Source organism: Setaria viridis, chromosome 2 (assembly GCF_005286985.2).
Source record: "Setaria viridis chromosome 2, Setaria_viridis_v4.0, whole genome shotgun sequence".
In the NCBI taxonomy this organism is placed as follows: Eukaryota; Viridiplantae; Streptophyta; class Magnoliopsida; order Poales; family Poaceae; genus Setaria; species Setaria viridis.
Genome location: NC_048264.2, coordinates 3,834,184 through 3,859,065, shown reverse-complemented (window position 1 = coordinate 3,859,065; position 24,882 = coordinate 3,834,184). Strand labels below are relative to the sequence as shown.

At 42.6% G+C, this 24,882-nt stretch overlaps 2 protein-coding genes across 3 annotated transcripts; one reads left to right on the top strand and one right to left on the bottom strand.

The window, feature by feature from the left end:
- The first annotated feature begins 7,636 nt into the window (after positions 1 to 7,636).
- On the top strand, positions 7,637 to 10,568 carry LOC117844609 (uncharacterized). Its single transcript, XM_034725336.2, has 4 exons — positions 7,637 to 7,748; positions 7,856 to 8,107; positions 10,067 to 10,165; positions 10,303 to 10,568. Exons 2-4 carry the CDS (start codon positions 7,856 to 7,858, stop codon positions 10,393 to 10,395), a joined length of 444 nt encoding a protein of 147 aa, XP_034581227.1. The 5' UTR covers positions 7,637 to 7,748; the 3' UTR covers positions 10,396 to 10,568.
- An 844-nt stretch (positions 10,569 to 11,412) lies between these two features.
- LOC117844608 (probable transcriptional regulator SLK3) lies at positions 11,413 to 17,972 on the bottom strand. Of its 2 annotated transcripts, XM_034725335.2 has the most exons (11): positions 17,813 to 17,972; positions 16,311 to 16,422; positions 15,751 to 16,185; positions 15,542 to 15,670; positions 15,156 to 15,204; positions 14,383 to 14,597; positions 14,172 to 14,240; positions 13,581 to 13,681; positions 13,345 to 13,438; positions 13,114 to 13,183; positions 11,413 to 12,614 (listed from the first exon to the last, which is right to left on the bottom strand). In XM_034725335.2, exons 2-11 carry the CDS (start codon positions 16,332 to 16,334, stop codon positions 11,680 to 11,682), a joined length of 2,121 nt encoding a protein of 706 aa, XP_034581226.1. In that variant the 5' UTR covers positions 16,335 to 16,422; positions 17,813 to 17,972; the 3' UTR covers positions 11,413 to 11,679. The 2 variants fall into 2 exon arrangements, with proteins under 2 accessions (XP_034581226.1, XP_034581224.1); XM_034725333.2 differs by having other exon boundaries at positions 15,751 to 16,422.
- Positions 17,973 to 24,882: the final 6,910 nt, after the last annotated feature.

Here is a 24,882-nt window from a genome sequence, read left to right as displayed (position 1 = left end):
AAGGTAGGAAAGACTAGCTAGGATTGAAAATAGTTAAGCAGTCAAAAAAGAGGTTTTACTTAATGAACTAGCCTATCTCGTTTCTCGCTTTTGTCGATTGACTCGTGGGACTCTACTGAATTCCAGCGTGGGTGTGAATCAAAGGAAATACAGGGCGTAAATGACTTTGGAGTTCAAACCAGGCAAAGTCCTTACTTACTCTGCTCTTAGGCTCGTTTCATTTCCATTACACCAAAGTAAGTAGAATGGAATGTTGTAGATGTACGAAAGACGAGAGAAGAACCAATTTATTTAAACCCATATTCTATCATATGAATGAAACATAGTTCAAAAAAGACAAATAGCAAAGTCAATTGAATTTTTAATAGACCACTATGCTAGGCATTGATCCCATTTAATTCATTGCTTTCGTTGTGTTGTGTTACCAACAAACGTACCTTCACTCTTATGCCGCGTGGATTGCTCTCCCTTTGCTTGGCGGTACTTCTCTAGCCAATGACTATGTATTTGCATGACCCCTGCGGATTTGACCCTACCTACACTCGGAGCCAATCCCCTAGCGGTCCTGCCACCACGCCGCAGAACAGGAGCTCGTGTGGAACCTTGGATTTCTGGCGTAACAGCGGTGGAAGGTATAAAAATATTACGGCCGCATAACATAGGGGCCTACGCTAAGGTCCTCGGAGGCAACCTAGCCAATTGAGTAGAGATATGAAATGAAGAGCGAATTACCCGATTCCTATTATGCTAGCCCCCGGGATAGCGATAGCCTTGTTTCGGATTTTCTAGCGATGACTAGCCCTTTGACGGCTCCTATCCCTAGACACCTTTTTCAAAAGATACCGCTCTAGGAGTAAGCCTCGAAAGAGGAAGCAATGGGTACCCTAACCTATTTTGAGTTAGCTTCCTTGGCAAAAGGCAACTCTCAATTACTTTCTTTCCTAAACCACATAAGCCGGTGGAGAATGCGCGTTAGCGCAACGGCTTTCGCGCTAGTTGCTCAATCCGTTGCTTGCTTCTCTTCTGTCTTGGAAAAGTGAGGATTTCCTATCTGATCCAACTCTGAGGAGCTTCACACTTTGTGGAGAGCACGGGAGAATTAGATGCACTGATGGACACGACGAGTGCTTCCTCCGGGGATTATATTTTGAGTTTTATAATCTCAATATCCAATGTGTGGGCGTGGATTTGTTCTCTAAGACCAAAAACTTGCCCCGCTTTATAAGCGGCAAAAATGGCAACCGAAACAATGATTCCGGCGCCTACACTTAATAAAATGAATTGGTTATCCATAAATGCAAACATAAAGCTTGTGACTGGTAGTAAAACATCGATTTCTCTTTTGAGATAGAGTTCGATCCTCAACTATTTCTCGCGATATCTTCTTACGAAGTTTTGTTAGGGCATCTATAACCGCCTCACCTTTGCGGTTCACAAGGCATCGCATTTTATGCATCAGCCCACTGCACTGGACAGCGTTAAAGCGTGTTCTGCCTTATCTCAAAGGTAATGGCATTCACATCTCGACCCGCTCGCCTCTGGAAAACCATGCCTATAGCGATGCAGACTGGCCCGTCCTTTAGGCACCTTTGGAAGGCAGGGGGCAACCCAGTTTTTAAGGTAAAGTACCCATTTATTCATCTCTAAAGATAAAGGTGAGTTCCAGCAGAATGTCTATTGAACAAGAGCACTGCGAACTTCGAAATAAGATCCGGAGGAGCGGAAGAGTTTCTAGTCGAGAAGGGTCGGGCATTAGCAAATCCTTCAATCCCAACTCTTGAAAAGAAGAAACCAATTTTCAGGAATAGTGTGAACAAGGCTTATGAACATGCTATGCACTATGAGTTAGCACTTGAGTCAGCCAGTAAGAAATCTAGAGTGGTACCTAGGTGCAGAATTCCGAAAGAGAGAGCGCGGCTCACTTCAAACTACCGCTTTCTTTCTACTTATGAGATTTGCACTAGAAAGACAGAAGTGGAAAGAGACAGAGAGGAGACTAGTAAAGCCAATTTCACCCAATTGGCAGGCACGATTGCAGTCCCATAAGGTCCTTGACCCCTACCTTTTCAGAGATTCATGGAATCATCACTATATTAAGTACGCATTTATCGCTTCCGTTAAAAACAAGGAAATGCAACGAAAAAATAGGACGATTACGGAACTTTTTCTGTTGATTTCCCCAACTTTTCCCGCATTTATTCGTTTACTTTTTCGTATCACTAATTCAGGAAGGATTAAAAACATTACCTATTACTGCATTATTTGTTGCTGCGAGTCAAGAAAAGAAAGTGTGGAGCTCCGTGAAGAAGCAAGTTCAATTACTCAAACGTTGGAACTATTGTAAAACACATTCCGTCGCCCAAGTCAGATCATTGCCTATTCTTTTCTTTCTATAGGAAAACCCTGAGGAGAAAGGATCCTTGCCTAGAAGAGAAGGGATCCTAATCAATCAAATCTGCTTGAAAATTTGCACAAGGAACAAGGTTTAGGAAAAACAAACCAAGGCCGGTTAGAGCTAGTGGTCTTAACCAAAAACACAGGGACTGGGTTATGTTTTTGAACAGAACTTCGATAGGCGAGAGGTGTAAGCACCGCGAGGTGTGAAGCGATCTCGTACTAAACGAATAGAACTTTCCAACCTTCGAGAAAAGGTCCCATCCTTCAATATCATGATTGGGTCAACCAGGCCAGATCATAAGTGAAATAGTTTGATCGGGTGACTTCTGAAAGACTTCATGGCTTTATTTGCAAATTTGATCCCTTCGGAAGCATGCTTTGGATTCTAACAGCATAGTTTTGCTCCTAAAAGAAGAGATGGAATATGAAGGAGAGTCATTTTGTAGGGCCATTCTTTTTCTCGCTGCTATATTCATAGAGTAATTCTATTGGCTGGCTTTGATTGAAATCGTACGTCTATCGCTATCCAGTGCCTTTGAATTGCCTCCCGCTTTGTCAGGTATACTGCGAAGAATGGCATGGATCGGTAGGAAATACCATTCCGGCACAATATGAGGCGGGGTGGGCATCGGATTAGCAGGTATATAATTGTCGGGGATCTAACTACTATGAAATTCAATGTTGAAATCGACCCCGGCCTATTTTCTTGAACAATGCCTTCCACTTAATTGCCGACATCCATATCTAGCTCATGTCGATCTTCGTTTCCTTCAACCACTCAGTATACTTTTTTACTGGAAGAGTCAAGCGAAAGCAATTAGTTAGCCTAGGCCCAACTATGTACAGAAATCTATCTATTATTGCCTGCATCGACAGCAAAGTAAACTCTCGCTGATGATAGAAGAACAACTCTTACCAGAAAGATAAAGGAGGCTTAACATATGTTTTGTTGATATAAGAGTAGACGCCTGTCCTAACAACAGATATGATGCTGTTTATATGAACTATGGAACTGTAAGTATGTAATCTCTTTTCAAACATTTAGAGAAAAGAGTCATCATCTTAAAAAATTAGAGAAAATAGCGTGCTGTAGTTACTTTTTATTAAATCTTTGGTAGAAGAGATCATCTGGTAATGTATAATCACTCTTAGAATATAATGAAAAGTATAGGCATAATTGTATTATCTTACTGTAAATTTTGCTCTATATACTAGCTGTGAGCAGTTTGCATATATTGCCCCAACTACTTGGGCAAGCTTTTGCCTAAGATATATCTGCAAAGACTGTATATACCAGTTTGTATTCTATTGGCCCAAGTTGGAGCTAGAGAAGGACGGAGCGAGAAACCGAGAGGAGGCGGTCGTCGAACAGGGCGAGAAACGGAATATGGCGTCCGCAAGCTTCGCCCTCCTTCCTCCTCCTCCGCCGCCGCCGTCGCCTTTCATCGTCGCCGGCGACCAAGAAATTTCGCCGACTAAGCTTTGGGATAGGCCTGCTCCGGCGTGTTCCCCTTCTTTTCCTTGTTAACAGTGGCGGTGCTCCGGATCCGGCACTTCCCCTTTCATAAAATTCCAGAAGCACAAAAAAAAAAGTGCCGTGTGGATAGAATGATTTAACAAAGTGGCTTTGTGTCAACTTCCTTTAAGAAAATGCCCGGAACAATACACCGGTTGGGCATGATCGTGTGCTGTTCTGTTCCCCTCTCCTCACTTGTCTTTCTCTTCTACATTTCCTTTTCTGACTTAGAAGGCATGCAGCTTAGCCGTGCCAGGGGATAAAAGAACAATCTGCAAGGAATGCCCAGAAAAGGTAATTACCAACCTCCTAAGGAAGAGATGGCATCTGGTTTTCCTTCGTCCTTTGGGAAACCTGTTCGTTCTTTTTTCTCAGGCATAGTTTGAACTCCTTTTCTTTTCCACGTACATTGCACCCCTGTGAACGGCTACCAGGAATTGGTCTGGCAGATTTTGAGGTGGATGTAAGTCATCGTAAGGCGCTTCGTTGCCGACGGACACGTTGCTGAGCTAGGTTTTGAACCCCCTGGTGTAGACAGTGATATGAACAGGTATTGCTGTTGCTTTCTTCTTAAGGATCGAAGCTTCTTCTTATAAATTGAACAGCACGACGACACACATAGACCCCGCATGGGTAAGAAGTTATTTTTCTTACTGCCATCCCAACTGCCAAGTGCTCTGGGCTCTGGCTAGTAAAAAAGAAATACCGTAGGAAATAGCGTGTTTTGGGATCTTCTCACAAAACTGGAAGAGGGAGGAGAGGGGACGAGAGGAGTTGAGGCCTTGAGGGCTGACGCCGGCCGGCAAGCTCGATCCAAATTGAAAACCCGGTCATCACCACACCAACAGCTCCGACTGTGAGGGATTGCCTTGGCATCCAAGTCCATCGATCTTCATCTGCTAGCTGCTACTCCTCCAAGTCCTCCGACCAACATTGGAGAGGAGAGAGCCACCACGCCTCATTCCACAAGCTCCACCGCCGCAGACGATGAGGAACCACCACCACCGGCTCCTACTCCATTTCCAGCGTCGTCTACACCCCCCGAATGCATGTGCAATCCGGCAGTGAACTTATAGTCCAAATAAAACCATAGTTGTCAGGCCACTCGCTATATTAAACGCTGTAGAATGAAACACTTTGGGCCAAGATCATCGAGCTAGAGAGGAGCAGTGGGGGTGATCGAGTTTGGCTTGGCTTAGCTGGGGTTCCATTCGAGGTTGTTTTGTTCTCTAAATGTTGTTGACCAAGTGGACAATTACCGCCGGTTCCAGATAATGCAGAACCTAATGCATCGATAAGTACATGTGGTTTGTATTAAAACACACGTCCGTTTCTAAAAATATACTCTCTCAGTCGATCCTGAAATATAATAGATTTTTGAGTTCATCCGTAGTTAAACTATTCTGAGTCTGATCAAGTTCAATAGTATTCACGGTATCAAATAGGCATAATTAGATCAAATATGAAACGTATTTTTCAGAGTCTACTTCTTTGATGTGGTAGTGTTTAAAATTAGAATACTTTTGAATTAATACAAACTCTGAGCTTGCTCCTCCCTTATATTTCAGAGCGGATCTGCGCCTGCGGCCAAATACACCAACATGCTCTTGTCGCTCTGCGGCGCCTGCCGCCGCTCCGGCGTTCCCCGTCGTGAAGCAAGCTGCTCCTGGCGACGGGTACCTGATCGTCGCCCACGGCGTGCTGGTGGTGCTCGCGCTCGTGCTCCTGGTCCGCCTCCTCGCGACCTCGTTCGACAGGTCCCCGAGCTCGGTGGCCTGGGCCAAGTGCACGCTCCAGCTCGCGCTCGGCCTCACCATCGGCATCCTCACCTGGTCCGTCTGCTCCGTCAACCGTGAGCGCGAGCTCGACGTCCCCATCGGGGTCGCGGGCGCCCTGGCGTATACTGTGGTCGTGGTTCTCTTCCACTTCCGCAAGTGGTGACGAGACCACCCAACATGTTTTTTTTTCATTAACTGTTTAGGTCCGGGTTCTTCCTCCTCGGTCTTTTTTTCTTCTCATCTTTATCGTTGGATGTTAACCAAATTCTAACGTGAGATGTCGTAACGTTGAGTCTTGTGAGTGTCGAAAAACCCACTGCTTAGGTCATGTTGCTAGTGGACTTATTTTTCATTAATTGTTTAGGTCAGGGTTCTTCCTCCTCCACCTTGTTTTTTTCATTTTTATTGTTGAATGTTAACCAAATTCTAATGTGAGTCTTGTGAGGATATCGGGAGAACCCACCGTTTATGTTAGGTTGCTAGCGGACTTATTTTCATATTTGACTATATTCATTTTTGCCCATCATATAAACTTATTGTATTCCGCACGACAACCAAGACAGAATCAAATGGACTCGACTTCCCACTTTTTGTGGAAGCCATCATGCACACACGGCGAGTTATCTTTCCATTCGTCGAGTCCGAAGTGGAGCAGTATTACGGTTGCAAAACCAAATCTACAAAACATGTCGTCGGTGTTATATCAAGGCAGAGCAGATCTAGAGATAGCAGCTGAGGTGGCTAGAGCGGGAGCGGGAGCAGGTGCAGGAGCAAGCACTTGGGGAACAAGTCAGCACCATAAGACGCAATGGTACGGTGGGTACAAGGCAGATGAAGTATTGGAGCTACATGGAGATCACTGCAACCAAGCCGATCGAAGCTGGATCATGAAAAATGGCATCAAGCCCCTTCTTGTTCCGCCTCCACGGTGCAGTGGGTGTACACGCACCAGTCTTCTTTGGAAAGTGACGAATCCTGTTTTTACCCATCACTGATATCGCGTATCTGTGGCATGGATCTCAATGCAAGAACGTTAAACTAGCTTTGCCCAACTTAAAATAAAATGTGATAAAGTGTTGAACTATATGAATGTGAACCAAACATGTCATAATCCTCTTATTTGGCTTTTGTTCAAGTGTTCCATCGGTCTCCCTAAGATATTGCTTATAAAGATGATCTTTCGGTCTAAGAACTTGTTGCATTCCATTATCACTAGATTTATGCATTGGTGTCGATGGGTAAATAAAATTGTAAGCATCTATACAACACCTAAGCATATTAGCTGTTCGATCCAGATGCTAGGTTTTAGCAATGTAACTTTTACATCCACCGGTAGAAGGCTAGTTTGCGTATCAAATTTCAAATGTATTTTTTCTTAAAACTTTAATCTATTTTAAGTTCGTTTAAACCACAATGTTGTTTAAAATTAGCACAACAAAACTATATTAAACGTTAATTTATTTTGAATTAAAGTTAACAGATCCAAAATGCTATATATTTCAACAATTTTGATACGCTATTTTAGCATTTTAATTTTTTGTTTTGAACATAAAGTAAAACTTTTGAAATATTTTTATGAATTTTGAATTAGCTTTTGTACATTCTTTGAATACCTTTTAGAAATGTTCAATGTACATGAGAGGTGCCTCTAACAAATTTCATATAGAATGCTGATATGATATACCACCTTGTACTAGCTTTGAAAAATAATGAATCAGTTATTAGTTGTATAATGCATGATGAAGTACCATATCATATAATTTTGTTTACTTTTAGAAATTAGTGAATTCGTAACAGGGATTAGAAAGGGAAAAGGTTGAAGAACAAAATAAACCTATGATCGCGGGCCGATCACCTCCAGCTCCTGGCCCGTTAAGGCCCGCTGCGCTTCCTATTTGGGCCCTCCACGGCCTTCTTCTCCGACAGCAACTGACCCAGACCAAAAGATCGCACGCCGCCGCCGTCTCCGGGAAGGCCCAGACCAAGTCGCCACCGCCTTCACGCTCGAGCCGCCGCACGACCCCCTCACCGCCGGCGAGCGTCGCTTTGCTTCGCAGGTGAGCGGCGCGACGAGGCTACGTCGCTCTGCCGCCGTGTCCCTCCTTCACTGATTCTCACTCCGTTCGCTGGCATTTCGTGTCCGTAACGGGGGTTTTTGTCGCAGATGGCGTCGGAAGAGGCGGAGCCTGCCGTCATCGTGGAGGCGGTCGCCGCGAGGGCGAGGGAGCTGGTCCAGGACCTCCTCATGCCTGGAGGTCTGCTGAGTGTCGAGGATGCCGGGGAGACCGTGGCGAACAGCGTGAGGAGCTGCCTCGCCGATGTTTCCCGGAAGAACCTCGCCGTGCGCAGTCAGGACGTCGAGAAGTTGGCCATCGCGGCCGCCGTGGCCACCCTCTCCGTCCTCGTCATCTCCGGTGTAAGTATGATTAACAGATTGCATTGATGTTATTCAGGTCCGCCGCTGGCATACACCACCTTCTGGCTTGTGTCCTTGTCATACCCTGCAGTGCTAGGATCTGAATTTGCATTCGGTTTGGGATAATTTAATGGGAAAAATTGACGAACATAGCTAGAGATAGGCCTATTCTTCAGCTGAAGAGACAACTAAATTAGCGCGGTCTTGTCCTTTATTTTTACAGAAACGTGGAAGAAATTACAGTAAAATCCTGAGTGATTACAGCCGTTTGACTACGCAGTAACTTGTAACGATGTTATCTTTCTCAAAAAGTGGACGGTGGACTTCCGATCTTCATTTTACATCTCTAATAAAGTGAGTTCTGAGTTTTCTGTTCCTTCCCGCCGATGCTAACAGACTACTCCGCGGTTTTGCCTGAATGTTAGGAAGTTCTCCATTCCTGCACCTGATTTCTTGAGCACTGACAAATCTTGGTGTAGTTACATGGTAGCAACATATGTTTTATTCCATTTACTTATCATCGATAGAATCTACTCCATGTCCTCTTTTTCGTTCCTGTATTCTATTGAACAGTCAAACTCCAACAATTTGAGTAACAACTTATGTTGTATCCGATCGATCAGTTTTTGTGTAGTATTATATTTAAGATTTTGGCGGTACGTGTTAATGATGAGTTTAACTCCCAACTAGTAATAATGTCGCCACTTCTTTAAAGCTTGACCATGCACACTAGAGCCTTGAGCATCCTACTGTTATGTGCCAGAATCAAAATCGGCTTCCCAATACGGTGCAAACTGAGAGAATAAAATAATGTAACAGAGATGCAGGGATATCTGAGCCCATGCAGGCCGCAGCATGGCAGGAGCCAGGAGAGGGGAACAGCATGGATAGTTTTTTATTTGATATATGGGCCCAGGAATCAGTGTTCACACTGGAGCCATCGAACTTTCAATTCTCAAATCAAATACACACTAGAGCTGCCCTAAGTACATTTAGGCAGGTGCCTTTTTCTCCCATATCTTGCTACAGTATGCTATTGGTCGACCACATTGCATCAACAAAGCCTCAATGCTAGTCCCACAGGCATTAGTTTCCAAAATGAGGTTTGCTGAAGTTTAAAAGGGCCAGAAACTGGGCAAGTTGTCAATTTTCATAACCCTCCCATGCTTATCAAATTCTGCTGTTTGAGCTGGACCCTGTTCAATTTCTTCTTCAGGAGATCAAATAGGAGCTTGCAGATTTGCCCATATCCCTTGACAAAGTTTCTTTAGTATCCCGTAAGCCCAAGAAATCCCCCAAATTGGGTCACATTAATTGGCTTAGGCCACTGCACAATGTTAGAAAATTTGCTTGGATCAGTTGACACACCAGCATCACTTATCACATGGCCTAGATGCTCAGCTTGTAGCACAGGATAGCATTGAGACGATGTTATTTCAACACGTTCAAAGGAATTTTGCTACTTCCAAGTTTCAATTGGATTATTGTTGAAAAATTGAAAATTAGTATGTCATCAAAGGATACCAATATGAAGTTGCCTAGATGATCTGCAAAAATGGTATTCATTAGTGCTTAAAAAGTTGCAGGTGGCATTATGTCAAAGGGCATCAGTGTATTCATAATGGTCTAGGCGTGTTCCAAACGTAGTCTTAGGAATGTCTTCTTGCATTCTTATCTGGTCTATCCTAATCTCATGTCCAATTTTTTAATATAGTAGCTCCATACAGTGCATCAAGCAGATGTTCAATTATAGGCACAGTGAACTTGTTTTTAGTAGTAAATACTTATGCTTGGGTGAGTTTGCTCTTAGTATACTGCCTAGATGGTAATGGTGTATAGTTTTTTTCTCCTTTCTGTTTGGTGTTTCTATTCTCTTCTCCATTAGTGCATTGGGGTTAGACTTATTCTTATCTCAAGGAAAGGAAAGGAAAGATTGATTTATATATGATTGACATACAGGCGGGATCGCTGAGCACACCCCACGGCGCGGTAGAGGAGGAAATCACCAAGGCGGTTGCAGCTGCCGCTACTCAAGTGAGAGGCATGAATACCTCTTCGGTAAGTACATATACACGAGTTGAGGAACAGCTAAAGAAGCATGCAAGCATTGAATTCTAATAGCTGAAAATGAATAATATCTACTAAGTTCTGCTTTGTCTTGACTGAAGATGTAAATGTTGTTTTATTTCTTGCAGGACTACAGTTTTGCTTTCTGGTTCGTGGTTGTGACTTTCTTCTTGTGGGTGACAACACTTGCAATATTTGTTGTTCGTCTTTTGTATTTGTAACCTCAATATGATCTAACTGCTCTGTCTAGCTCTGATAGCTGAAGGGTGAGTTTTGTGGTGGTTACTTGGTGGCACAGAACTTGGTGAACTCTTGTGGTTGTTACTTCTTGATAACATAGAATCTAGTTATCTGGTGAACTCTGTGGTGGGGCGGTTACTTGATATCATCTGGTGGACCCTTGTCGTGATCTCTTGGTGGCACAAAAATAGTGAGATTCTATGGTTAAATTGGTAATTACTTTGATATGATATGATGAACTGCTTTCCATAGAGTTCGTACCTAATGCGCTCCTTCGATCATCAAGGTTATAGTACGCCTGCTTGGCCGCTTCATACTATGCCCATGACGTGATGGGTTCATAAAACATTGGTCATTACTGAAGCTCCTGCATATGCCCTACCCTGGCATCGAAGGATGGTCTATTGTAAATCAGTGTGAATTGTGAACCTTAGTTCTAATTCTCATCTTTTCCAGCGAGGAAAAGATATGTTCACTATCGCTATCAGCGCAGCTCTTCAGTAACCTCGGGTTATATCATGTTTTGAAACAATTGTCATAAAACAATCATTACAACGAGTGCTGGTAAAATTATGAAAGAAGGTACATCAACACTAGAACACGAACACTACTCCCTCCATTTCAAATTATTCAAATTATAGGTCGTTCTGGCTTTTCTAGGTTCGTATATAAACATACTATATCTAGGTGCATAATAAAAATTATATATATCTAGAAAAGCTAAAATGAACTACAATTCAGGATGGAGAGTACTTACTAACATCAAAACAAAGCACTCACCACTAGAAAGCAATGGTTGACTGTGACTGCTTGACTCAATTTGAACGCTCAAAACATATACCACCTACCACTAGAAAACAACGGTTGATTGATGGTAGATAAAGTTTGGTAACTACCTAGGGCTTGCACCAAACAGATCAAAGCTGGATCGTAGCACGAAGTTCTTTTGATGAAGACTTTGGGTTGACATAATGTGACAATCACAGCAATACATTCGATAGCGCGAAAACAATATATTCCAGTAACTACCGATTACTGCTTTCACATCCCCACGACAGATCCAACTCACATCTGAAGTTACATCAGAGTATGGTCATCAGTAACGGCAATACAAGAACTCCAAAAGGACAAGGAAACGAGAGAAAACTAGAATCTAGGGCAACTTTCCATCACCACTCGCTAGTTTCCACACTAGCAGCCAAGTAGGCTGTTGCTCAACGCTTACAGTGAAGCTCACAGAGCAGTGAGACGTCTATGTACTCCTATCACATGTTCCACGAGAAGCCGTTACCGCCTTGGTCCCCCATGAACAGCCCGCTTTCCACCAGTTCATTGGCAATTAGATTGTCGAGATCCTCCAATTCATGGAAGGGCTCTGCCTTGGAGGTTGCGGCATTGCCTCCAGTAGCAGCTGCTGGATTGCTGCTTACTGACTTGAAACTGTTACTTCTGCTGGGGATGATGCTGGCTGTGCTGTTGTTGATCACATTGCTCGGCTCGGTGCCAACTGTAGCAGCACCCTTCGCGGTGCTGTTATTGATATGCTGTGCCTGCTCTCCAGTAGCAGCACTGTTGGTGTTAGCAGCTCCGGATACGAGACCACTGTTTACGTTAGGGTTATCTGGAGGTGGTTGTTGCACCAAAGCATGGTTGTTAGTGTTCTTAACTTCTTGAAGCAGCTGATTGAAAACATGCTGCTGATATTGTGGGTTCACACCCTGCAGATTATTTTGCACTCCCAAGCCCTGGAGATTATTTTGCATTCCCAGACCCTGGACATTGTTATGCTGGGGCATTGGATGTTGAAATGACACAGAATGTTGGAACTGTGTGAGCTGCACTTGGTTAGGTCCACGGAACGATCTAGATGCTTCCAGCTGTATGCCATTGTGCATTGCTGCAGGGCCTTTGAAAACACTTGACGCCTCTTGCTGAAGCAGACTCTGATTTGCACTGGAGCTTCTGAGTATATTCTGGTAACTGTTTAGTGCTGCAGAATTCTGTGGAGCACAATTACCAACAGCTCCAACGCCAGAAGTTATGTTGTCCACATGAGCCCTTATTTCTTGTTTGACACCCATGGCTTTGGTGGTGTTCTGGTCATTGGGAAGGCCAGCAGCAGCCATTATTTGTTTTGCCTCATGTGTATTCTGTCCTGGAAGTTTCAGTACATTTGGTTTTGGATAATTCTTCAGGCCCTCTGCATATGAACACAGAGCACATTAAAAGGACATCGAAGGTTGATGGGGTAAGCAGGAAGTGCTACTTATATCAAGAATGGTACTGCATTCTGATAATCTATTATTGTCTTGCTACCTTCCGTGTCATATAGTTCAATGTGCTGCTGCTCTCAGCAGGAAAAACAAATGAACTGCATCAAAGAGCACATATAATATGCCGCTTCATTAGGTCCAAAAACAACTGAGTTTACCAAGTTATCATATAGCATCAGCTGGGTTTGTCCCTTGATGGTTCAACTGTCATTTCTAGTGCTGTGGGTTTTGCTTATACAACAGAATTTGAACAACCAATTAACTTTTCTACAGAAGGCTTATCATTTTAATAATATGACCTACCATCTTCATGGAAACAGTGAGCAAAAAAAAAGGACATGAACCTACTTCAGAAAAATTATTCACAAACACAGCTACAACTGGGTATAAGCTGAAGACAATGATAGGTAGTGTGCATGACCATACCTATAGGACCAAGATTGTTCTTGTTGGTGAACTTGATCAAGTCCTTCATATGATTCACCACCTCCGATATCTGACAAGGACAGATGATCATCAGTGTGCTTGATGCATATGAATGTACAAGAGGACGATAGGACGGACAGACAGATACTTACATAGTGCACCAAAATCTAAGCAGGATTTATGGGATAATATTGAATAAGTACATAATGCGACGGGAACAGCCTCTATTACCTGCAGGCAGCGAACATATCGTTTAGAAAGACCATGTTCATTCAATGTGTGGTGCTCCAGATTCTTCGCTAGTTGCCGCGATGCAGTCACAAACCTAACGAAACAAGAAATAAAATGGTGTCCTTGCTTTAGTGAGATCAAAAACATGATTGCTCTGAGATACATGTTTTTCTATTTATCATGGCAAAAGATACACAATGGACGATACAGCAGTGAAGCATAGTCCATTCACTAACATGTTGCAAATGGTTTGTGCATCATTGTTTGAAACCCCAGCAGGACCACTTTCACTGGCAGCAGCTTGGTATTTCTGGGCAACTTGTAGCAGATTATTGACCTGAAATGCAGAATCGCATGTAAAATATAAGCACCATTCATCAATGATAGTTACACTTAAGTTAAACATGAATATGCATTTACGGAATGCCCTTAAAGAGTACATATTAGAATTTAAATGCAACGAGAATGGTTTATGGTTAAAAAGGTTTGGTCCTCTCTGGGGTTTATGAACCAGCTTTGAACTCCAGTACATCAATGAAAAATGAAGAATCAAAATAGTTTGTGGAAGAGATCTAGTTGTGACAGAAACAGCACTTTTTACTCAATTATGAAGGATCCAACAAAGTTGTCATATAATAATTAGATTTATGCCACATCATATATGATTTGTCACCTAAGACCTAGGTTGTGGAGCAATAACTATATAACAAATTCACTATGCCCTAAAAAGTAACTACATTACTATATAGCTAGGCAAGGGGAAATCTTAAATTAACAAATTTGTAGCCAAATTAAAGCGGAAGAGTGCGCTGGTCCATGAACTCCACCTGTGGTGCCAGAACCCTGCGGGTGATATACTCTTCATGTCGTCGTGAACAGAACTCCCAGGACATGATCTACGTAATTCATAGGCAAAAGATAGATAAGAATGGTTATAACCCCTTGCTTGTGGATCATTTCTATGTTTACAAATGATATACATAACATGGACATGCTACAAAAATCGCAAATGTGTGAGCGAGCTACGAAGCAACATACCTTTAATTCTGGTGTGAATATGATTCTCAAATGCCCCTCGTGTGTGACATGTAGATGCTCATAAACACTCTTTTGAACAACTTTTGTATGCTCCAGCAGCATTAATCCATTAGGCAACCGGAATTCATTGGGCATGTCGAGGAATAGGTATTCATCTATAACACCATGATCAAATCTAATTTGACATAGTCTAGGAAGAACTTCATAGGTAGCCTCTGTCAGATGGATTAGACATAAAAAAGAATTAACTGAGTAAGAGATGCTGCTTGTATTACAATTTTTACAAGTACCAAATCAGAAAGCTAGTTGAACAAGAGATGCTAAGCTGTGCGTCTATATTATGGCAACAGTACTCGCATGGTGCACAAATGACAAGTAGATAGCACAACGTTGTAGCTAATCTTGCTTTACTACAGATTCATCAATATGAAAAGGTACTAAAAAAATGTGATGCCACCATGCCGTTTTAAATGATATTCGTTTGTAGCTGATCAGTCATTCACATATCAAATGCATGTGCATGGTACAATGGAGACCACTCAGCATATATACAAGAGATAACTTTTATCAATTCTTGATGCCTATACATCTTTGTTCCAGCCTGCATCTGTACAGGCTTTTGTAAACCACAAGATATTCATGGAAAGTGTAGAGTTTGGCAAACAACTAACAAATGATCACAAGTTTCAAAGAGGAACAAAGGAAATTAGAATTTTGAATATGAAAAGAGCATCAGGAATACAGTAAGGCAGAGTTGACAGAAATTAACTAACCATATCCTTTCCCACCATATGTATTGCAAATGTCACACCGCCATGAATCCTGTAATGGATAAAATAGGATAATATGAAGCGTTATATGAATCTATCCATCAAATTTTGTAATAATTTAAAAAAAGCAAGGAACATTCTCCTTCACATTAACTGGGCATGTGCAGCAGCAAAAAGAATTAGCTTTTTCTATTTAGCTACTGCAACCATTAAAAGAATTTTACTAAATTAAATGTGGTGTTCAAAGATCCAAACAGAAGTTTAAAGAAGATGCTAATCAATCTTATTTTGATATAAGACAGAAAGTGATGCTTGACATGGACCACAAAACCAAGAACAATATAATTGCAAGTAAATTTGCCACTGTGAAGTGTAAACTGTTAACTAACCAGAGCTGTTTGCGGGGTAGAAACGGAACCATTTGCTCTCTTTTCATAAGAAGAAACGCACCACCTTTCTCTTGCGCGTGGTGCAAAATATTCCTCAACCAGCTTCCTCCAGTATGTTATGGGATTATTCTACAAGACAGCATGCAAGTAAATTGTAAGGACTTGCATCTCATAATCCCATGAACAGTGTATACAATGCAGAAACGTACCTCTGGACGATGACGTTTGTGATACAAATACTGCAATAGCCTGCGGGAACAAAGCCCACTATCAACAGGAGTCCTAACAGGTCCAGCTAGCTGCATTCCAGGCTGTGCTAGTGGTGGCCTAAGCTGAGGCTGACGAGGGATGCCGATTTGAGATTGTTGTATCTGAGCAAACGGTTGCAACAACTGCGGCTGCTGCCGCTGCTGCATCTGTGCCAGTTTTTGCTGCTGGATCCAAGCATGTTGCCCCTGAAGATGAAGTGAGCTCTGACCATGGAGCAGCTGCTGAATCAGCTGCTGCTGCTGCAGTATATCACCTTGCCTAACATCAATTCTTGATTTCTTTTGAGCATGCAATGCACCACCAGCCTCAATCATAGGATGTGATGTTACACTTGAAGACCTCCGCTTTTGCACCTGGTCTTGGGGTGGACTTTGCTGCACAATTGAACCATCAATGACTGAAGAGCCAGAGATGTTATTTGATGAAAATGATATTGGGGAGGCTGGAACACGCATGAATGAATCAGTATTCATGCTTGTACTTGGCTGCAACTTAGCACCTCCGGAGAATGATGAGTTGGCATCCGTCATCACCTCAAAGAATCTCAAACAAAAGCAGGGAACATAACTGGAAATCACCAATAAAGATCTTCAAATATTTGTAGCTACGACCTGTTATGCGAGAGTAAATATTAGTGAAGATTCATGAAGCCAAGTAAGACAAATATGCAAGTGACAATCAAAGGTTATCATCATTTTCTTTCTTCAAGCAATAAGCAGATGTACCAACAGCAGCTCACCAATTTCACAGTTCGTAAGTCACAAAAGGTTCAAATAACAGACACCAAGTGTCATTGCTAAGGGTCTAGAACTGGAGAGGGCATAACTTTTTAACTTCCAAAGAAGCAATTATTCAACTGATGCCAAGAGATTTCCCAGAAACACAGAAAACTGTGACAGGAGAAGGACCAGGTACAAAGAAGACCCAACAAGGAGAATGAGCTGTAGTAGTTTTGTGCTAACAAAAAAGCACCTGAACAGCCAACTGATCATCTCCACATCAGCAAAAGGAGCACATTCAACTCGTCTCAGCAATGAGCCTAGTAAAATAGTACTGGTGAAACAGTAATAATAAGCACCGCATAAAGATCCGATGGTCTATCTTCAGCAAGAGCTAAAGAGCCGAACCTCCTATCTTATAAACACGGTAAGCAATAGAGGATAACCAAAAGGACAAAACCCATGATATATCTTCAATTGTTTAGAGGGTCAAACCATAAGCAAGAAAAAAAGAGGACCTCGATGCAACTTCAAGATACACCTTGAAATCATTTTGTTACCCAAAATTCATATATTTTAGGTATTCTTTATTGCATCAAAGCTATGGTCAGCGACTGAGATGGAGCAAATCTCTGGCCTCGCTAAGACTACTAATTTCCAACACAAAACCAGTGTACTATAGAGTGCATGACGCTAGGCAGAAGGGCACCTTGGATGGCCTTGCTTCAGTGTTTTAGTTTAGGGCATCAAAGAGGTCAGAAAAGGAGGCGGTGGAGTACATGAGGTAGAATTTGGTGGCTGTCAAGTCAAAAAGGCAGGGATGAGTAGGACATAAGAACTAGTAGTTGGGAAATTCAGTGCCTCAGCACCGCGGGCTGCCAAATTTTCCCCAAAACATATTAGCAGTGCAGATTGGACGCCACACAGGATTAATTATTCTTTCCTTTCCCCCATTCATTATGTGACTCTGAAGCTATCAATCTTCTGCGCCAATCTTAACTCTTAACAAACAAAAAATTCATCTGAAAGAACAAGCCAGTAGGAGAAACTCTATAGCATAAAGCGCAGAGTTAAACATTTTTCCAAAATAGAGGAGAGAGCTAACAACAGGGGCGGACCTAGCATAGGACACTTAACCTAGTAGTAGTATTGTTGCAAAAAAAAACCCCGAATTTAATAGGCAAAATCATGGTCAGATCCGAATACAAATACCACACGCTAGGGGTTTGGTGTTCGACTTCGCGCAGCAGGATGGGAAAGGGAGGGGAATGGGAAGGCATACCCCTGTCGGATGCTCGTCGCCGGCGAAGCGCCCGTCGCCCGACGAAGAACTGGCGGGCAGCGCAACTCGCGCTGTCGTCGCCGCTAGGTAAGGGAGGCCGACACCGCGAGAGAGAGAAGGGGAGCGATGATTATGCGTCGCTGTCGCCTACAGAGAGAGAGCTCGTCGAGCCGGCAGCCGGCGCTCTGTTTCGCGGCCCAGGAGTGGAGAAAAAGAAAACTAGCGGCCCAGTTAACGCCGTTTCGTATAACTTCTTCCAGATGTATGGCCCATGAGGAAGCTGATATGCAAATTATCCACGTGCTTCCCTTCTTCGTGTTTTTGCCTATCCGGCCATAGGCTATCCAAAAGGAAAATCTGGCGCTTTCAAAAAAAAACAAGGAAAATCTGGCCATTAAACTAAACTATAATTAACTAGAGCAGGATGTAAGTAAAGAATAAGATACAGCGCGACATAATATATTTTTCGCCGCCTAAATCATGTACTTCAAGGACCGCGGTTATGTCATGCGTCCGTTGCCTATCCCATCAGGTTATGTTTTTCTACAATTATGACTTGATCCTACCTATGCATCGTACCATCATCTTTGACAAACCAATATCTCTGGTGTTCCGGATAGAACCAGCCGAGCTGACTGCTACTCTAACAACGTGTTTGGTTCACACGTGGCGCCATGTGGAATCATCTGATCCTCCTTCCGAGCCTGGACTCACTGTTTGGTTTGACGCACGGAATGGACTCGTCCATCACCAGATCAACCCATCAACAGGCTAAAGTAAAGGACCAACTCATTCTCCTTGAAACCATCGTATGAGCAACTCATCCTGCCTGAGGAGTTATCCAACCCTCCCAAGGTTCATCTCGAACTGGATGGAGCTGCATCAGAGTTGGGAGCTGGTGCTGCTGAATCAGAACTGACAGATGACACTGAAGCAATCCCCCATCAGGTTCGCTGCCCATGGAAGAGGATAACATACAAAGGGGCTCTGTCATGGAGGCCAACCTTACATTTGATGGTGTGCCATCGAAGGAAGGAACTGAATACACAGGCGAGCGGAGAGATTGCTATTCATTGGGAACCATTGATTGCTACGGGGCTGTTCAACAAGAGGTTAGTTCTTCAAACAAATTTCTTGGACTACCTCGACACATGCTCCAAGCACTTTTCAAAAAGAATGGAAAACAGGCTAATCTCACCAATGTGGCAATGGAAAATGCTCCCCAAGCTCTTGACACCATCATTGGAATAGAAGTGATTTCTACCGCAAATAATAGGGGTATTGGGTTGATGAAAAGATCCAGTAAAAGAGCTTCTACAATGGATGACACAAACATGGTAGAAAAAGCAATTAATTTGGTGGCCAAGAAAAATTCACTTGAACTACGTAATTGCCCATCTTTTCCTTCTATTTCATATTCCAATATTGTTTCTAGAATTGCCAACCTAGGTGTTTCTATGGGTAGAGATAATAGTGTTATATCTTCTGTTACTTCTTTAAAAAACATAGAAATTTATAGACTTAAGGTGGCAGCTAAATTAAATGTTGGTAACAACAGGTAAGTCTCCCTCTCCTAAAATTAATCTGGACGAGGGAGAAGAGGACTACTTAGTGCACAGCTCCACCACGCTTGTGGGGATTTTGATGAAAGTGTGCACGAGGAGGCCCTAGACCACATTTGTAATCATCTAATTGCTACACCCCACATGAAAAAAATTGGAAAAAGAATAATAAGGCGGCCTTATCGGCTAAAAAACCAATAGCACCATCTAAGCTAAGTTTCAAACGAAAGGGATCTTCTGGAATAGCAAAGATCTTGCGGACTTGACTAAACATGAGTACTTGGAGGATTTGGTTAAAGAGGAGCAAATAGTTTTCGTTGCCCCATGGAAACGGGTCAGGATCACTTCCCCAATGGGACCCTTAAAAAACTTTATGGTGGCAAAGAATTTATTTGGCACCGCATGGCACCACATGGTCGATCCGGGGGCATTCTCCTTGGAGTTGACCTTACATGTTTGACATTGGATCCATCAATGAGGGGGACTTTTATGTTAAGTTCACACTCCAAAATAAAAATGATGGTACAAGTGGGCATTGTTTGTAGTTTATAGTCCTGCTCAAAAGGAACATAAGGAAAGTTTTCTAACTGAGATGGCCCACATATGTAACCAAGAATCCTTACCGTACATAATTGGTGGGGATTTTAATATAATGTGTCATCCTGAAAATAAAAATATGGACAAATTTGATGCAAAATGGCCAGATTTATTTAACATGGCCGTTCAAACTCTTGATCTCAGAGAGATAGAAATGTCAAGTCGTCAATATACTTGGGCGAGTAGCGGGGATGATCCAACCTTTGATAAACTAGATAGGGTCTTAGTTAGTACAGGGTGGAAATATAAGTTTCCTCTCACAGCAGTACATGCCAGAGATAGAAGTAACTCAGATCACACAACTTTAATATTAAACACAGGTGCTTCTTCCCACAACAAACAACAACCATTATTTAAATTTGAACGTGGCTGGCTTATTAGAGATCTGGTTGCTAATAAATGGCAATCCAAAAACCAAAGGAACCACTTCTATGGACATATGGCAGAATAAAATCAGAGCTCTTCGACAATTTTTGAGGGGCTAGATCAAAAATATAGCTGGCCATAATAAAAAGGAGAAGAAAAAATTAATCCTAATGATCAATGATTTAGATAAAATAGCTAAGATAAGGGTGCTCTCTGACCATGAGTTAAATACGAAACACTACCTCAATGAACGATTAGTTCACTTATTGGGGGAAGAGGAAATTAAATGGTATGAGAGAGCTAAAATTAAATACCTATTGGAAGGTGATGACAACACCCAATATTTCCATTTGGTCGCTAATGGCAAGCATAGAAAACAACACATCTTTAAATTAGAACAAGAAGATGGCATAATAGTGGGTGATGCTGAATTAAAAGTTTATATCACAAACTATTATAAGGATTTGTTCGTACCACCATATGTTAATGATTTTACTATGGTGGAGCATCAAAACCATGACATACCTCAGGTGACTGCAAATGAAAATAGTATCCTCACAACACCATTTACAGAGAAAGAGGTAAAAGAGGCTGTGTTCCAGATGGAGCACAATAAATACCCTGACATGATGATTTCCAGCAGAATTTTATCAAGTATTATGGGATATTAAAAAAAAGACCTGATGGAGCTTTTCACATCATTTTATGAGGAGTATCTGCCTCTACCCAACCTCAATTTTGGAGTAATTACCCTCCTTCCCAAATTAAAAGGGGCAACAGAAATACAACAATTTAGACCCATCTGCCTGCTTAATGTGAGTTTCAAGATTTTCACCAAGTACTAATATACTCATGGGAGTGGCTAGCAATGTAGTTAGACCTTCCCAAACGGTATTTATGTCCGGTCAGAATATTATGGAGGGAGTAGTGATTTTGTATGAAACTATCCATGAACTACACACTAAAAAATTCAATGGCGTTATTCTTAAAATTGACTTTGAGAAGACTTATGATAAAGTAAAATAGCATTTTTTTACAACAGACACTCAGAATGAAGGGATTTTGCCCACAATGGTGTTCATGGATTGAAAATCTTATCTCGGGAGGTAGTGTGGGCATCAAAATTAATGATGACATTGTGCACTACTTCCAAACAAAAAAGGGTCTGAGGCAAGGAGACCCCATGTCACCTATCCTATTCAACATTATGGCAGATATGCTCTCCATCTTGATTAAGAGGGCTAAGGATGGTGGGCAAATTAAAGGAGTCATTCCTCACTTGGTTGAAAAAGGATTATTTATTTTGCAGTACGCAGATGACATGATCATATTCATGAATCACAATCTAGAGCAAGCTAAGAATATGAAGCTTTCGCTCTCTGTCTTTAAACAATTGTCAGACTTGAAGATTAACTTTCATAAAAGTGAAGTCTTTTGCTATGGAGAAGCTAAACATTATAAGCAATAATATACTCAATTGTTTGGCTGTGAACTAGGATCGTACCCTTTCAGGTACCTAGACATCCCGATGCACTACACAAACTCTGTAATGCGAATTGGAGTGCTACCGAGAAAAGATTCAAATGCAAACTAAGTACATGGAAGGCTAAACACTTGTCCTATAAGGGTCAGCTGATTTTATTAAATTCCGTCCTTAGTAGCCTATATTCGTGATGTCTTTCTTTGAAATCCCTAAAAGTGTCCTGAAAAGATTAGATGTCTATCGATCCAGATTTTTTTGGCAAGGCAATAGTGATAAACAAAAATATTGCCTAGCTAAATGGGATATCTTGTACCGTCCGAAAGATAAGGGGTCTGGGAATAGTAGACTTATATATTAAAAATAAATGTCTCATTAGCAAATTGCTATTTAAATTACTAAATGAAGATGTCACATGGCATACCTTACTTAGAAATAAATATCTGAGTTCAAGCTGCCTATCCCAGGTTAAAATTAAACGTGGCGATTCACACTTTTGGAAAGGTTTGCTTAAAGTTAGGGAAGATTTTCTAGGTTGTGGGACCTTCAAGATAAAAGATGGTTCCCAAACTAGATTCTGGGAGGATACATGGGTAGGCTCTACACCACTTAAAGAGTAATTTCCCACTCTATATAATATAGTATACTATCCCTACGTGGCAAATGTCATGAACCAAATGCCGCTAAATATATCATTTCGAAGAGTTTTAGTCGGAGATAAACTGACTGCCTGGCATAATCTTTAGCTAAAGTAAAAGCTCACCAGCTTTCTGATGGGAGGGAGAATTTTACCTACGATTTGCGTAGGCATAGATAAGGCAAATTTACTGTTCAGACTATGTATTAATATCTCATTAACCAGGGTATTCCTTTCATCAATAAATTTATATGGAAGTTAAAGATTCCTCTAAAAATAAAGATCTTCCCTTGGTATCTCCAACAGTGTGTTATCTTAACAAAGTAACTTAGCTAAGAGGAATTGGAGTGGAATTCAAAAATGTTGTTTCTGTAACGAAACAATTAAGTATATCTTCTTTGATTGTCAACATGCTAAGATAATTTGGACGGTTGTAACTATAGCTATTGGGTTAACCCCACTAAGATCAATACAACACATACTTGGAAATTGGTAACAAACATGAATAAAAAAGATAGAAATTTGATTTTCTTGCAGCTTTGATGTGGGCAATTTAGTGTACGAGTAACGATATGTTTTTTGAAAAAAAAATAGTCTCTTTTATGCAGGCTATTTTCAGGGGAGCATATTGGCTACGCTATTGGTCCCTTTTGCAGCGTGAGGAAGCAAGGGAGACCATCTGTTTGGCGAGCAAGGAGTTGGAGATCGTCGCCCTAGATATCTTTGCCAAGAATGGATCGAGAAGTTATAATAGACTTTGCTTTTAATTTCTTCCTGTCGTTTGCGTACTATTACACTTATTTGTGTGATCTGTGCTGAGAATTGAATAATGTAAAATTTGAATGTGTGCGGTCGCAGAGGCTGGATATATATCCAATTTTTTCAAAAATATATCTAACCAGCCCGCCCCATATTCGCGGAAACAGAAACAGACAAATGCGTCGCATCTGGTTGATTAGCTAGCTGCTTAGCGCTAGCGAGATGTGCTATGGCCTAGTGCGCCAAAACAGGGAATGCACAATAACTAACACAAAGTTTTCTCACAATAGCTATTGTGTGCGGAAAGGTTGAACTATGAACGTGAGGAATCGACTGTTCGCTTGAGAGACCCAAATCTAAAGGCAAATCATACGCTTAGCCTGTTCATCGCTCATCGGTGCCCAGTTAAACAGCACTGGGAGCAAGCGGTGGCCAGCGTTGCCGTCCACGTAGGAGGTGAACTCGGAGATCCCTATGCAGCTTAAGGTCGGAATCCGAGTCAGGGTCGGAATCCTCAGCGCAAACCCTTTATCATCGGTAACGATGCGGAGCTTTGCATGTGTACACATCGAGAAAGATTTGGGTCCTGTTTGGAGCTTTTGACTAAAAATTAGTTTCGATGTTTGCATATCAATTAGGATGACTAAACATAAACTAATTGCATAAGTCACGTTTAATTGATGAGTAGAATCCACTAATCCTAATTAGATCATGATTAGTTCATATTTGCTATAGCACAACATGAGCTAATCGTGGTCTAATTAGAACAATGGGTTCTACTTATCAATTAATTATAATTCATGCAATTAGTTCATATTTAGTTGTCCTAATTAGCATCAAAATATTGAGCTAGAGAGGGCTCCAAACGGGCTTGTGGAAGTTGACGGATGCGAGTACGTGACGAAACTGATCAAACGGAGCGGAACAATCACTGCCAACTCATGCCCGATCGGCTCGCAGCTTCGCCATCCACACCCCTCTCCACACACGCTCACGTCACCCACAACCCACAACCGCAAAAGGCCCAACCAGGCGGGCGCAGCTGGGCATCGCCGACACGCCGCCTTCAGTGAGCACGCGGCCCACCACCGCCTCCGGCCTACCCAAATGGCCTACGAGGAGGTCGTCTTCCTCCTCCAGTCACCCCCGCGCCCCTACTCCCCTTCTCGCCCCCACGCTGCCCTCCTTTACCAACTCCGACGGCTCTTGCTGCCGCTCTAACCCGACTCCACTGGGATGCTCACCGTCACTCCCCTGCCTCCTCCGCCGCCCACCGGATATCCTCCGACACCCGCGGCTAGCGGCTCCTGCCGCCCCGCCCACGACCCGTCGCCGCCCAAGGCCCTCCCTCTACAGCCGGAGGTCACGGGAGACCCCAAGCCCGAAGTCCACCCCAAACCCTAACCCTACCGGTGGCGAGCCCCCAACACCGAACCCAAACCCCTCTCCTCTACTTGCCTCGCGCCGCCTTCCTCCTCCGGTTCTGGCGGCTCCCGCCGCCGCATCCGCTGCCACCATCCTCCACCGCTCTAACCCGGCTCCCCCGAGACCTCATCTCCAGGGAGAGGGGGGCGGCGCACGAACCGAGGAAGAGGAAGGAGCCGGATGAAAAAAGAAGGATCCAATAGGTGGGACCCGCAAAGACCTGTCGTTGATAAGTGAGACTCAC

Excerpts from the sequence above, each read along its gene's own strand:
- LOC117844608 (XM_034725333.2), bottom strand. The coding sequence starts at position 16,341 with ATGACGGATGCCAACTCATCATTCTCCGGAGGTGCTAAGTTGCAGCCA. Across the intron at positions 14,598-15,155 it reads ATATGGTGGGAAAGGATATG|AGGCTACCTATGAAGTTCTT; the intron begins GTTAGTTAATTT and ends TCCATCTGACAG. Across the intron at positions 13,184-13,344 it reads GATATGTTCGCTGCCTGCAG|ATATCGGAGGTGGTGAATCA; the intron begins GTAATAGAGGCT and ends TGTCCTTGTCAG.
- LOC117844609 (XM_034725336.2), top strand. The coding sequence starts at position 7,856 with ATGGCGTCGGAAGAGGCGGAGCCTGCCGTCATCGTGGAGGCGGTCGCC. Across the intron at positions 8,108-10,066 it reads CCGTCCTCGTCATCTCCGGT|GCGGGATCGCTGAGCACACC; the intron begins GTAAGTATGATT and ends ATTGACATACAG. Across the intron at positions 10,166-10,302 it reads GAGGCATGAATACCTCTTCG|GACTACAGTTTTGCTTTCTG; the intron begins GTAAGTACATAT and ends TATTTCTTGCAG.